The sequence below is a fragment of the Diplodia seriata genome (genome assembly GCF_021436955.1).
Source record: "Diplodia seriata strain FDS-637 chromosome Unknown scaffold_4, whole genome shotgun sequence".
NCBI classification, from domain to species: domain Eukaryota; kingdom Fungi; phylum Ascomycota; class Dothideomycetes; order Botryosphaeriales; family Botryosphaeriaceae; genus Diplodia; species Diplodia seriata.
In genome coordinates, this window is record NW_027117311.1 from 2,207,742 (window position 1) to 2,222,595 (window position 14,854).

At 57.1% G+C, this 14,854-nt stretch overlaps 4 protein-coding genes across 4 annotated transcripts; 3 read left to right on the forward strand and 1 right to left on the reverse strand.

Annotated features, from left to right (window-relative positions):
- Positions 1–2,141: 2,141 nt before the first annotated feature.
- SLS55_004533 (uncharacterized protein) lies at positions 2,142–5,291 on the forward strand (the record flags this gene model as incomplete). The annotated part of the gene is made up of 1 exon (XM_066775989.1): positions 2,142–5,291. One exon carries the CDS (start codon positions 2,142–2,144, stop codon positions 5,289–5,291), a length of 3,150 nt encoding a protein of 1,049 aa, XP_066633870.1.
- A 1,059-nt stretch (positions 5,292–6,350) lies between these two features.
- Positions 6,351–9,812, reverse strand: SLS55_004534 (uncharacterized protein; the record flags this gene model as incomplete). Its single annotated transcript, XM_066775990.1, has 1 exon — positions 6,351–9,812. One exon carries the CDS (start codon positions 9,810–9,812, stop codon positions 6,351–6,353), a length of 3,462 nt encoding a protein of 1,153 aa, XP_066633871.1.
- Positions 9,813–10,292: 480 nt separating this feature from the next.
- On the forward strand, positions 10,293–11,565 carry SLS55_004535 (uncharacterized protein; the record flags this gene model as incomplete). The annotated part of the gene is made up of 2 exons (XM_066775991.1): positions 10,293–10,513; positions 10,815–11,565. The coding sequence occupies 2 exons, from the start codon at positions 10,293–10,295 to the stop codon at positions 11,563–11,565; spliced, it is 972 nt and encodes a 323-aa protein (XP_066633872.1).
- A 1,264-nt stretch (positions 11,566–12,829) lies between these two features.
- On the forward strand, positions 12,830–14,505 carry SLS55_004536 (uncharacterized protein; the record flags this gene model as incomplete). Its single annotated transcript, XM_066775992.1, has 2 exons — positions 12,830–13,158; positions 13,212–14,505. The coding sequence occupies 2 exons, from the start codon at positions 12,830–12,832 to the stop codon at positions 14,503–14,505; spliced, it is 1,623 nt and encodes a 540-aa protein (XP_066633873.1).
- Between the last annotated feature and the right edge of the window lie 349 nt (positions 14,506–14,854).

Consider the following 14,854-nt stretch of genomic DNA (forward strand, 5'->3'; position numbering starts at 1 on the left):
GTATATAGTGGAAAGGGAGTGGGACAGCGTGAGAGCCCTAAGAATACGTGGTAAAGGACTGCGTAAAATGCGAAGAGTATCGCACGTCCAAGCAAGGCTAGACTCTCGGCCTTTGAACTCTTGAATGGACACTTCACCGCCTTCACCCGGCTTGCGAAGCTGCAGGGGTTGACTATCGGGGATCTTCCGTTCCAGTGGTAGTCGGAGCGGGGGGCTTGGGCGAATCATTGATCAGCAACGGTATCAGCAAAGCACTCGCCTGCCAAACGGGTCACTTATCATTCACAGCCAACCCTGCGACGTTAAAGAAGACGTGGGAAAAACTCGGGTTTGGACGCTTCATGCCTCTAATTCACGCCGTTCTCGTCCCTCCAACTCTGCCATGGTGCGCTGCGAGCCATCTCTCCCAAAGACACTGCTACCACCACCTTTCGTACGCTCCCAGCATTGCGCCTTTTTCAACCCCCGCCACTTGCACAGTACCACCGCAAAGACCAGCCACGTTACACCCAACAGCCCACCCAGTACACCACCGACAATAGCGACGACCGAGCTGTCGGTTCCCTTTGATTCGCTGCCAGCCTCAACGTTTCCACTAGACGTACTCTGGGCCAACGCCAGCATGAGCGAGCCAATGCTCGTAGCCTTGACGGTCGCACTCGAATTGCTGCAGCAGTTCGGACTGTCGGTGGACTCCCGGCAGCACCACGTCCCGGGCGAGCACTGCAGGACGTTTGCAGACGTCCAATCGGAGCCGCGGACTATGGCAGAGTCAGCCTCGTCGTGCGCCTTGGTTTACTACCGATGGCAAGGCAGAATAGGAAGATAAAAAAAAGGGGAAGGAGGAAACGAAGAATAAAAGATCACTCACTGCCATCACAAAGCTTTGGGCACGCATCGTCGTCGCCCGAGGCATCCGTGCACCCGTCCGCCCATAGGAAGCCCGTCCAGCCGGTGCTGGTCGACATGCACAGGCCGCTGTCGAGGCAGATGTCGGCGTCGTTCTCACGGTTGGTCAAGCAGCAGGCGCTGGCGGTTGCGGAAGAAGAGCTGTTGCATGGCGCGTAGTCGGAGGAGAGGGCGTTGCCGAGGAGGTCGTAGCATGAGGTCGTGAGGCCGTGGCTGGGCGTTGGAGTGAGGGCGAGGAGGAGGAGAGGTAGGGGTTGCAGGAGGGACCGAAGAATCCTTGCAGGCATGATTTGATGCCTGTGTTGGTTGCTGTTGTTGTTGTTGCTGCTGCTGACTTGGATCTCTTCGGCGTACGAAGCCAGTACAGATGCGGGTTCTCCCGGGTGTCTTTCCAGTTCGTCGGGAAACAGTCCGAAGGGAGGCCGGGGGCGGGTTAAGTTCTCAGCCTTGTCGAGAATCGGCAGCGTATCACACCGGAAACCGGGCAGAAGACAGATGTAACTGGCGTCATCGTATTTTAAAATGTTGAGGCTCCGGGTGGGGGCCGAGGATAAGGAAAAGGAGTGTTAGCTTGACGGCGGCTCGAATAGGCCTAGTGTTCCGGCAAAGCGTCCGAAGATGCCCGCGGTGACGGATTATTGGGCTTAGTAGTAGACCATAGCGCATGCTCTATCTCCTTCATGAGCGATATCAGAGGCATTGGCATTTAGTAGCTTGTTAACGGACGTGCGAGAGGACATGATTAGGATCACTTGAAGGGTGCACGTTATTGGTCTCTTCTAACTCCCGGCCATGGACCTGAATTATGCCACAGAGGGCATGACATTCCGGCAAATGATTATATAAGGTACATAAGGTACATGTGTTGCATTGAGCTGGGAGGCATCTCTTCTTGTCACAGCTCGCTTATCGCTCTGAAACGGGCTAGTGGCAGGTGCTTGAACTCCGGCAGGCACCAGGCACCAGCACCTTCTTTGCACCACACTGCCTGCTTACATGTCTAAGCAGCCATCGGCGTCATCTCGAAAATTTCTCAATCCATCCGCGATCCGACCGGGGCCACGTTGCGACGCTCGGACCGAAGGATTCAGCGGGCACTGCGCCTGACGTTCACAGCCACCATCCGCCGAGCTTGGACGCCAGCGCTTGTCGCGGGGTACAAAGCTGCCGCCTAGCGCGCACGCCACCTCGTCTATAGCCCACCCCACCAAAACAACACCCAAACAGCATTCATGGACAAAGTCACACTATACGACCTTCGAGTCGTATCGACTCTCTGCAATGGTTACTCAGCTACCAGGAGCCACGTGCGAGCTCTCGTCACGAAGGCTTGGCCGCAATTGCCTGAGCATACCATCAACATCCACACTTTGGATTTCGACCCAGAGTTCCCCGACCTGACGCCCGGCATCCCGCAACTGATGATTGCCACGCTCAGCTTGGAAAACCCTCCATCCACTCTGCTCCCACCATCTGACACCTCGGTTACCGTGACAGATAAGACTGGCAAGCTGTACGATTTGCAGCTGACTCTGAAGCCCGACGTCGTCACCCTTACCGAGAAGCAGAAAGCCTGTCTCCAACAGCTCTCCTTTCCCCACCAGAACTATCGCGAGGCCGACATCGAGCTTGCAGAAGGATCCTGCGACTGGATCATCCATCATGATAGCTTCCGCACCTGGCCGGAAGCTTCGAGAAAGCTACTCTGGGTCTGCGGTCCCTCCGGCGCTGGCAAATCAACTGTGATGAAACGCATTACACAGCACCTCAGGTCTGAGGATGACCGCCTGGTTCTGTCGTATTTTTTTGACGGCCGCCCCTCTTTCATCCACAACTCTCGGGAAGGGTGCTACCGCCACCTGCTTGCTCAGATGCTCCCCCACGAATCTCGTTACACCACAGAGCTCGAACGCATGTGTAAGCGCTTGAGCGACGCCCAAGTCGTAAAAGACTCGTCGAACTCGATGGCGGATTTTCTGCGCGTCCACTACTTCGGCTCCCTACCCAGTATCGCCAAGAGAATACCTGTGACCCTTGTCATCGATGGCCTTGAGGAAGCTGGTGCAATGGACATGGTGAAGGACTTCTTGGCCACCACGCACGGATCCAAGCTGGACGTGAGACTCTGCATCTCTTGCTATGATCCAGGGCGTTGGGCCTCCAATGACGATGCCCGGGTCGATGTGGAATTGCACAATCGCGATGATATCCGGAACTTGGTGTATCAAAGGATGCGGCGCTTTGGTGAGCAAGAGGAGCAGGAAGAGATGAAGCTTGAACAACGTATTGAGAAGAAAGCAGCTGGAAGTCTCCAGTGGGCGCGCGTGGTAGCGGACGAAATGGCCCGGCTAAAGAGAGCCGGCCTTGAGCCTCCGGCTCTCGAAAAGAGACTGGAAAACATCCCTGACGACCTTCCGCAGCTTTATCAAGTCCTGATGGAGGATGTGGACGCCGAAGAGAACTCCATAGTACAGCAACTGTTTCAGTGGCTCTGTTTTGCAAAGAGACCGCTCTCCACCGCAGAGCTGCAGGATTCATGCGATCCACTCGGGAGGATTCTGGACGCGCCATATCGCATCGAAGAAAGCTCAAGGGGCCTCATAGAAGTCAAGAAACGCTGCGAACAGCCACCGGATGACGCGCTTGAGCAGAAAAAGATCCAATTTGTCCACCATTCTATTCCATACTATCTCTTGGATGGCGGCCTCAGCCATCTCAGTGGCGTGGATCTAAAATCCACGGGCATCAAAGCTCACCGTCAAATCTTAGGCATGTGCCTGGGCTACTTGACGAAGCAAGACGTCCTTGAAGAAAAGCAGGAAAGATCAAAGGCAGCGGAAGTATTGCTGAAAATCGATGCTTCTCTTACAAGCGGAGACAGCTTGACGAGCGATGATATTCTGCGCGTCTCTGAGGACATCAAAACGGTTGCCAGAGTCTGGAGCCTCGAACTTCAAGGAAACCACAACCTGAGTACAATCAGCGACCTCTCACCCTCGAAAGCAACGTCACATCTACGAGAGACATTCTCATGGCTTGCCAAAACCATAGCCCGGCAGACAAGGGAACGGTTTCCCTTCGCTGACTACCTTGTTTCTTCATTGGACTATCACCTCAGGGAATTGGATGACGCTGGTGTTCCTCTTCCAAATCTCGTCGACTACTCGTTCTGGTCTCCCGAAGTCAGCCCCTTCAAGACATGGCGCTATCTCAGCATCGCCCTGCATCCTCACAACAAGCTCGCCAGCGTCTTCGACACATCCTACCCCATCAGTCGCCCCACCGACGCCACAACCCCACTCCACTACATCGCTGAGCACTCCTTCTTCTCTTCCATCCAGCCCGCCCTCGCTAGTTTCTCTCCCGCCCACCTCTCCCTCCACGACGCCACCGGCCACACGCCCCTCACTGCCGCCATAATGACCCGCAACTTCACCCTTGCCACTGCCCTCGTCGTCAATCCCAAAATTAACCCCAACATCCCCGACGCCACTCCCACCCGCCACACCCCACTCATCCATGCCATCCGCCTCCTCCTCTCTACCCGTCACGTCGACGATGACGCCCACGCCAACGGCATGGACGCCTCCAAGACCCTCCTCACAACCCTCCTGGCCAACCCCCTCACCGACCCCTCCCTCCGTGACGCCGACAACCGCACCCCGCTCTCGCACGCCGCACAAACGCGCTCGCTCTCCGCTTTCACCGCCATCTTGGACACCGTCATCGCGGCCGGGGCTGCCGCCACACACAACCCCACTGACGGCGACGGCGACATCGCGAAAACCATCAACGAACAAGACGCCGTCGGCCGCACCCCCCTCAGCTACGCCGCCGAAGCCGCGTCGGCGGGCGTCGTCAAGAAACTACTCTCACTCTCCGCCCGGACAGACCTGCACGACGCGCGCGGCATGACGGCGCTAGACTACGCGGTGCGCACCGAGGGGAACCGGTGGGGCGTCGGGCGCGTTGTCGGCTTGCTCCTCGGCGCGCAGGCGATCCGTAACAGCGGCGTAGCACCCATAGAGCCGAAGGCGGTGCTGGAGTGGGCCGTCGAGGGCGGTCGGGTGGAGGTCGTAAGGAGCGTGCTGGACGAGGAGATGAGCCGGGGGTTGTATTTGGACGACCGGCTGTTGGAGCGCGTGAGAGAGATGGCCGGGGCGAAGAATGAAGGGGATCAGCAGTCCAGGCGGGTGTATGAGGATTGGAGCGGGGAGGACGGGGCGAGGCAGTGGCTTAGGGGGTACTTGCCGGAGGTCGAGAGGAAGGCGGGGAACATGAACGAGATAAAAAGGATGATGGAGGAGCGGAGGAGGAAGAAGCTGAAGGAGGAGCAGTTGGAGAAGGCGAAGGCGGGGGAGAGGGTCAGCTCGAAGCTTTGAGCGTAATCAGGAGGAGTAGGTAGTTCTAGTAGCGGGGGAGCCGGTACTGCTGGCCAGTCCTTCCTGTCCCTTCCACAAGCGGCACATCATCACCACCATATATAATTTACGATACCCTCATTAATAATGGACTTCTGAATAACATGTTTTCCTTTCTCTGTTGTACAGCTTCCCACACCGCCTAGGAAGAATCTATACGCAACATAGGTATCACAATCAATCTAAGAAAAGGTAGCAAGCAGCCCACACACACACAAACACACACACCGAACCGATCAAGCGGAAGGGTGAAAAAAAAAGAAGAAAAAAGAGGAGAACACCCATATGCACTCGCTGAAGAAGAACACCACCGCCACTCTTTTCAACCTCCCACCCTCCTTACAAACCACCAAGCCCGAAACGAAAGGAATAGAGTACAAAAAATGCAAGCGTCAGCGAAAAGAAAAAAAAGCGACGAATCATCGTTACCGCATGCGATCTTCCAAAAGAAAAAAAAATATGTTAAGGAACCGTATATAGAAAAAGAGCCATTGCAGCAGAAAAAAAAAAACGCCAGGAAAATGCCTGCCCTAGAAAAGAAGTGCTCCAACCAAAGGAGAAGGAAGGAGGAAGGAGAAAAAAAGAGAATATGCCCATGATGATGAACGATGAAGGACCAACTTTTCTCTTTTTTTCCCTCCTCCTTCTGGTCCTCTGGCTCAGCAGTCATTCATCATCGTCCATGATGATGGAATAAGAAGAAGAATTAAAAAAAGTTTCCCAAACCCTCTTCCCTCTTCTTCTCACCGTCGCAGTCGCAGTCGCAGTCGCCGCAACGACCGAAGTGATGATGTTCTTTGTCCGTCCTTCATGCACCGAAAAAAAAAAACCTTTTTATGATGATGAAAACGCAACAGCAGCAAAAAAAAAAGATGGACGGATGCGCAGGGCGTTACGACAAAAGGAGAGAAAGTTCGTTCGGGGCATGTACGCGTGTGTGTAGTCTGCTTTGTGTTGTGTTGTGTGTTGTGTGTTGTCAAAGATGAAACGAGAGGGAGAGCTTTCACCTCCTCTTTCGCTCTAAGCTCTCCACATCACCTCCTCGTCGATCGGCATGGGGGTCAAGCTCCGCTCCAGCTCCTCGGGCAACGGGTGGACGTGCTGCTCCTCGTCGTCTCTGGACGAAGAGTAGCTCACCGACGACGTCATCGTGGTCGGGGTCGTCGGCTCGGGAGGGGACATGTTGGCGACGACGTCATCATCCGGGTACTCGTTCGTGGCGGACTGCACGACCAGTTGAGGCGGGGGCGGGGCCGACCCGTACGACGACGACGATTCGCCGCCGCTTTCCGCCGCTGTTGGGCCCTCCTTGAGCTTGTTCAACCGCTCGGCCCGCAGCTCCTCCCGTTGGCGCGTGACTTCCCTCTCGTGCTCGATGGCCTTTGTCCGGCGGTCTTCGACGTCCTTCCTGCGGACGACGTTCTTCAGCGCCTCGCTGGCCTGGATCAGGCCGTCGATGCTGATGGCGTGGTTGGTCATCTGCTGGTTGATGTAGTGGTATACCGCGCCAGGGTTGTCGCACTCGATCAGCGCCTTCTCGTTCAGCTTGAGCAACGCGAGCGCGACCTGGAACAGGAAGGTCGAGCCGTCGTGCATGCACAAGACGACGTCCCAGACTCGGTAGAGGGCTTCGGCGGAAAGGCAGTCGGTGAAGACGGAGAGGAACCACTGGAAAGTGAGCGCTTCGAGCTCGATGCTAAGTTCGTCAAAGTGCGCGGAGAGCTTGGGGAGAAGCTCGGCCACGTACTGGCGGAGAACAATCTGGTCGGCGCGCGAAGCTAAGAGCGAGTGGTCGTAGTAGCTTTCGGGCAGTATCGTCTCGATCATAGTCGCAAGCATCCAGAAGGCGTCCTCGGCCGTGGGCATGATCAGAAGAAGACATGCAGTGATCAAGTTCATGCCCTGGCAATATCCAACGGCGTGGTTGCGACGAGCGTATGCAATAAGGACCTCGTTCAACTTCTGGACACCGGGGCCACGGCGGAAAAATATGTTGTCGGTCAAGGTCCTGTGAATGTCCATCTGAATCTGCGAAACCACGACTGGATCGTCGGTCCCATTGGCGACCAGGTCCTCGTAATATCCGGGAATCCTCATGGCGGCGGCGCCACTGCATTCGGCCCATATTTTGGCACGGTAGCTGACGGGGATGCCTCCCAAAACGAGGTTCTTGAACTCCTTCCACTTCGCCCTTCCAATTTTACCCTTGTTGCCCAGTCCAGCTGTTCCAATAATCTCTCCATCGGTGAGCAAAGTCTCGGGCATTGTGTTTTTCCCGCGGCCCTCGCTTGCCGCAACAGCATCCCCCTCACGCTTCCGTTCCGCTCGCACCTTTCGCAAAAATTCATGCCATCTAACCTGTTTGTCCCGCTGTAGCGAGTCGTGCAAGTCCGTCAACTGGTCTAGTAGTGCCTTGACCGGGTCTGGCTGTGGGCTGCTGAAATCGCCCGAGATGGGGCTAGCAGGACCACTGATCGCTGGCTGCGAGATTTCTGCGGCACCCGACTCAACGCTGAGAGCTGGCTCAGGGTTGCTACGGACAGCCGGGAATGATGCGTTGTTCTGGACAGTCACTTGCGGGGCCCTGGGCGTCTCTTCAATATCGACCGTGGTCATGGGTGCGGCAACGGGTGTATGTGACAGCAGTTCGGTCGGAAACGTGGCAATCTTTAGATAATCTTGCCAGCTACGCTTTGTCGCCGACTGGATGTCGTCTGTTTGTGAGAGAACGCTCTCCGATCGCGGGAGGGTGAACGCCTCTTCCAATTGCTCGGCTGGTATCTCCTCGTCACTATTTCTGGAAGTGAGCATTGCGCGTGCAGTACCAAGAGACTCGCTTTTCGCATGTTGCTTTCCCTTCTGGAGGGCGGCGGCGGCAGCCTGTGCCTGCCTTTTCTTTCGTCGTTGATCATAGATAAACCCAAATGAGTCGGTGAGAAACTCAGAATCACGTCCGTAGTAGTTGTGCGGCATCAAGGTCGGCGGTCTTGTTTCCTCAGGTAGAATCATGTCCATCTCAACGGGGCCAATGTTGCTGACAGAACGATTAATGGGCGGGCTAGAACTTGGTAAGCTCGACGTGTTGCGTAGAACGTCCGGTTGGACGTTCTTCTTGATCGTTCCAGTCGGCCCTAAAGACGTCCTCGCACCACGGGCTTTTGTTTTTGCCTTGGGGTCTGTCTTGGACGAATCCATAGAGGCTGCGCGCTGCGACCGTTCCAGGTCCGTGCCGTTGGCAGAGGCCCTGCCTCTCAAATTCCCAACTTTGTCATTTTCGCGGGTCGACTGGTTGTTTCCCGCAACCAGCCTCAGCGCCCATGATGCAACAGAGCCTGATGATTTCCGCGAGGAAACGGATGAAGCCTCGTCGCCACTTTCCAACCTCTTGAGGTGGTCGACGGCTTTGGAGACGCCCTGGGGCGGAGGCGCGAACATGTCACTGCTGAGGCGTTTTCGCTGGGCGCCACTGGACGCCCGCGAGCGGGTCTGGATGTCCTCGTCATACGCACTCGTGACACTTGGCGTCTGGCTCCGTCTCTTGTTGGCCAGCGAACCGGTCCAGATGTAGCTCTTCCAGGTCTTGGATGACTTGGTCGTGGCGAGATCGGCAGAATTAACGGAGTGATCGTCGCTGAGGGCCGGGAAAGCGGTCAGTGAAGCGTCATCCTCCTGCATCAACTCCCTGTCACCGTCATTCTCGTCGCTCATGGCGCGGGCCAGGTGCTTGTCGATGGGGTCCTCGGGGTGCACGCTGTCGACGTCGACCAGGCTCTGCCGCTTCGCCTTCCTGCCTCTGTCGCCCGCGTCGCCCGCGCCGTTGGGCGTGGGGCCGCGCTCGAGCAGCTTCAGACGCTCGTCAATGTCCAGGTTCGAGACCTCGCACTCCTGCAGCATTTTGCGAAGGATTCTTTCCCGCTCCTCGGCCTTTCTTCGCAGCGCCGTTATCTGCGCGTCGCGCTGCGCTAGATCTTGCGCCAACTGCTTAACCACGCTGACGGGCCCAGACCGGGCCAGCATCCGCTCGATTTGGTCGTCGCTCGCATGATGTAGGTTCCCAGGCACGCTGCGCACGTCTTGCGGCGTGTCGTCGAAAAGGGCGGAGCGGTCGTCGGACGAGGGCAGGGTGGCGAGGAGGCTTCCTACTATCGATTGCACCGGCTTCGACGACTTGCGGACGGTGGGTGGGTCCGGGAGGCCTGCATCGTCCTGGGGCGGCAGCGGTGAATGCGGCTGGGAGAGCAGGGTGCCGCTGAAGCGGGCGGCGATGGGCGAAGATTCGGGCGACGGCGACAGCGAGGGAAAGGAGGTCAAGCTCTTGTCGGACGGGGTCGGGGCGACGGACCTCGCGAGAGAGGCGTGTGAGGCGGTCTTGCGCGGTTTGGTGCGGCGTGCTGTGGCTCCAGAGGCAGACTTGCGGCTGCTAGAAGAAGCAGAGTGCGTCGACGAAGCGCGCCGGGCGTGGGCGTCGTTACCGGGCTCCATGGACGGGGCACAGTGGCAGCATCGAAAGCGGACGGGGCAGAGGCAAGCTCGAGGGAGCGCGGGCGGCGGCGGTGTAGGTCTGGCGTAGGAATTTAATCGTGGAAGGTTAGCATGCACAGCGAGCGGGCTCTGCGTCATGGGCCAGGATGTCTGGGCCGGGCGGTGGAGTTTGTTTCGGCACCGGGGTCAGAGTGCTACGTGGAAAACCGCGCAGTGAGCTGGCGTTTCGCGGCCGCACCGCAGCGGGGCTTAAAGAGCAATTGCGCAAGGGCAGGCTCGAGGGAATGCGCATGTAAACAGACGGCGCCCTGGGCAGCATCTGCAAGAGTGATCGCCCTGACAGCCAGCCCACAGCCCAACCTGGGCCTGAGGCCCGGCTCCTGTGGCTCCGACGCAGCCCGGCCGCCTCGGCTGCTCCCCACACAATCTACTTGACCAGCCCTACCGTGCGATCCAGGACCCTGTGACTGCGTGTGGGCCATGCCGCCGCTCACCGACGACGCCGCCGCCGCCCTGGCCATCCACGCGCTGGACGCCCTAACGCCCGACCAGCGCGTCGCCCAAGCCGACCTCGCCCGCATTCTTCACCACGACGAGACCTTCGTCGATGTCCACGAACTGTTCGCCCTATTTGACACGCTCTACTTCCGCGCCACCCTGCGCGCGCGCGTCGACGTGTCATGGTCGTCGCGATTGACTCTGTACGTCTCCCCTGCGCTGGCTGTGTGTTCCTGGCGATCCTTGCCACCGGCCCATTCATTTCTTCAATTTCCTTCGCACCCCCCGCGCGTTGCGTCCTGCTTCACTCCTCATTTCATAACGGTCGCGGCAGTTGCAACGCGTGCGCAGCAAGGGTCCCCTCCTCCCTGTCTTGGTCGGGGCTGGAGACGGGCCCCAATCTGTGGCCTGCAATGCGAGCCTTGCGCATCCCTGGGACTCGCCCGAACCGGCAATCGCATAAAGTCCCATCAAACGCCGGCCGCTGACCGTCCGTTTCAATAGTTGCGCTGGCATCTGCGAGCTCGTCAAAGACTCCCAGGGGAAATACACGCGCATTCGTCTCAAGCTGTCCGAGCCGCTGCTCCAATTTCGCCCGCGCTCCGATACGGTCAACACGCTGTTGCACGAAGCCATCCATGCCTATTTCTTCGTCACCTCGTCTTGGCGCCATGCCCGCGACGACGACCCATCCGGGCACGGCGCCGGGTTTCAAATGCTCGCTTCCGCCATCAATGCGCACGGTGGCTTCGATGTGACCGTCTTCCACACGTTTCACGATGAGGTCGACAGCTATCGCACCCACGTGTGGGTGTGTGATGGCCCCTGTCGAGCTAGTCCGCCCTACTTCGGCCTCGTCAAGCGCAGCATGAACCGAGCGCCCGGCAGGAGTGACAGCTGGTGGTCCCGGCATCAGCAAGACTGCGGCGGTGCCTTCACCAAAATAGCAGAGCCCGACCTGACCAAGAAGCAGGTTGATGCCCTGAGCGCACAGGAGAGAGCCGGCCGCCAGAAGAACAAAATTGACCGTTGGATCAAGGCTGCTCCAAGCTCTATTGGACCCAGCCAAGGGGAAACACGCTCCGGCAGCTCGAATCCAGACGGTCGGGGCTCGAGTGCCAAACGAGAGCGCAGTGAGGAAAGCATTCCAAGCCCCCAACAAAAGACGACGCTCCTTGCCTGCCCGATTTGCCATGTCCCCGTCACGGAGGAGACCGTTAACGATCATCTCGACTCCGTGCACGGGTCTGGCTGATCTGCATGATCTGAGCCGTTGATCGCCGTGGCACATGATGATCATGCCTACGGTCTAGACAACGCTTGCAACCGTTGAAGCTTAAACCGGCTGCGAGTCAGTTTGGCCAAAAACCGATTGACTAGCAGATCGTGAATATTCGTACATGCCATTCTTGTTGGTTTTGGAACCCGGAAACCACCATCAAGGTCCGAGCGCGTGCTGTAAGCATTCGAGGGCTTCGCCCCAGGAACGAAGTACCGATCTTCTGACCTCTAATCCGACATGGACGCCTACAGCGACAGAAATACTGGTCTTTGTATCGTATCCCATACCAAGCAAACGGTGTGCATTTCTGCGACGGTGAAGCTGCTATGATACTGAAGCATGCGTTGCCCCGGTACCGATGCTATATAGGTTGCTGACACAGATTCCCGAGAAGATCGATCGCAACTCAATCGGTATCTTGAAAGCTGTTCTCTGACTTCTTGGCATATATGTAGACATTACTGAACTCCCTCACGCAACACCTTGTCGCTTGGCCATCACCTTCTCTCTTGATTTGATCACACACATTATGCGCTAGCTACCTGCTTTGTCTCCTGTTGTATTCTTCTCAGTATTTTCTAGAGTCTTGAACTTCACTTGACTTCACATACTTGCCCAGTGATATTGCCGGTTGTATGCAGAAGTAAGACAATGTCGGGTTTGGGCACTATCTCAATATCCAGGTGACAGTTTGTAATCATGACACGAAACATCACTGCTTGCGGGTTACGTGCATAGAAGTACCATAGAAGGGAATCGAGTGGAAAGTGATCGGTTCGCGGGCAAGAGGTGCGGAGGACGCGGACTGTGCGCAAGGTCTGATCATTTTTAGCCACGAAGATAGGACTATCCGGCCATCAAAGTGTCGCTGCGGGCATGAGCCGACAAGCCAGGTACAGTACAAAGATGAGCCTCATCAAAGGTGCCTTTTGTCCCCCAAGACAGCCCGACGGCGACGTATTGGCGACCCCGAGATCCCTGCTGTCGAGTCTGCGCAAACAAGCTCTGGGTCGCGCCTTCCTCCTGCAGCAAGTGGCGGGTTCCATTTGTGGTTAGCGCCAGCGCGTCGCAAAAGTAGGTGGGTATAAATTCGCAGTCTTGCGCTCCTCCTCCCTCCACACCCTCTTTCCTCCACACCCTCTTTCCTCCCATCCTCGTTTCCCCACTCGTTCGTTGCCTTCATTCGACCAACCTCACCGCGACCTTTCACAGCCGCAAGCTCAACGCGACCGCAAAGATGAAAGTCGCCAACCGCCTCTCCGGGGGCCTTACCCTGCTCCTAGGCCTTTTGCTCGCCGGCCTCACCTTCTCTGTGAGCGCTGGTACGACTGATATCACGCGCACCCTTGGTACCACTGCCAATAGTGGCAAGTGGGGCGGCGTGATGATCCCTCAGCCTCCTTCCTCTGGTCACTTCACCGCGGTTCAGGGCACCTTCACGGTTCCGAAGATCGCCGTTCCCGTTGGCGTTCAGCTTCAGGATGCGTGGGAGGCCACCATCCAGCTTGGCATCGGTGGTACCATAAACGGCAACCATACCTGGCTCCAGCAAGTCGGTGTGATGTTGTAGGTTTGAAGCTACTCCTCTATGCCGTGCGGATATGACATGAAATCTCTAGATCAATCGACCCGTCCGGCAATGCCACGTACCAAGGCTTCCACATGTGGTACTATATCTACGACGACAGCGCCGAGCTCACCATTTGTGAGGGCGATGAGCTGATGTTGCGCGTCGAGTCATACTCATACCCCAACACCACTGGCATCGTGATTATCGAGAACCACACCACCGGCAAGGGCTTCCGCAAGATCTTGAATTCCCCTCCCAACACGCCGGCTCTTCTTGCTTGGCATGCTGAATGGTGGGTCCGGGAGCCCATCGACAGCCGTCTTGTGAACTTCAGTTCAATCACCATCAACCAGGCGGTTGCATACACCAGCGATGGCAGTACCATCGGCCCTGAAGATGGTTCCACTCTCATTGCTACCATTCAGGAAGGCGGGAAGCTGATGACGGAGACGACTTTGGGCAGCCGTGAGCTCACCGTGGCCTACAATCCCCGCACTGCAAGCAGGCGCCGCATGCCTGAAAAGCCCGCCTTGAGCAGCCGCGAGCTCGCTGTGGCCTCCAGGTCCCATGCTGCAAGCCGACGCGGCGCCGTTGAGAAGCGTCGCATGGACCCCAACCGCCCTGGCGGTCGTGCTGGTGCCAGGTTCGTCCGGCCTTTTGATGGAGTCAAGTACGGTGCCATCGAGGGCACTTTCATCATGCCGGAGATATCCCTGCCGGCCAATCCGGTCATGTCCAACTTCACGGCCGTCGTCGCGGTCAACATTGGAGGCACAGCCCAAGATAAGGAGCCCAGTGCCTCGGTCGGTGTCAAGCTCACCATCAACTACGATACGAGCATTCCGATCTCGTACCAGCCTTTCTTCAAAATGGGCGAGGCCGAGCATTACTTCGACAATCTCTATATTATCAGTGGCGACGTGTTGACTCTGCGTCTTGAGTTTGACAACCGTGATGGCACTCAGGGCCACGGCACCATCATCAACAAGGGACTCACGAACAGTGGTGGCACTAAGGCAGAGAAGACGACCAAATTGTCTGGCGGCGGCCCTGTCGAAGGCTACCATGCCGAGTGGGTGGTGATCGACCCGACCCCGAAGAGCACGTCGGACTATCCCTTGAGCGAGCCTTTCCCCGACTTTGACACTATCGACTTCGTCGATCCGATCGTCACCACATGGAACGCCACAACGCATAGTCCGGGAGATGCGCTAGGCGACTTGGTGGCGTCGGAGCTCATCTACAGCCCGGAAGGGGTGCCCATGACCGAGGTGCTGATTGGACCGAGACTCGTGAGCATCAAGTACAAGCCTCTTGCCGATGGTCAGGGTAGCAGCAAGTGAAACGCGACCGACTCGTAGAGTAGGGTGGGCGCTTTCTTCTTTTTCCTTTTCCTACTTCTTTCTTGCTCTCCTTGAGACGATCATGAGGGGCAATAGACTGTACATTCAGGGAAGATTTACTAGTTCTTGCCTGACAATCACAAGCTTTAGCAGATATTGTCCAAGTTTCTGAGCCTTTCCCAACGTGAGTCCCTTTTACGGTTTTGTTTCCAGTGCACAAGACCGAGCGTTGCCCTGGTGACTCTGATCACCCGTCCAGAGTGTCGTGAATTCAAGCGTGTGGGCGGGAGGCTTTGTTCGGTCATCCTTAAGCTGTGTCCTCGGGGCTCGATACTCAAGTTGATGAACG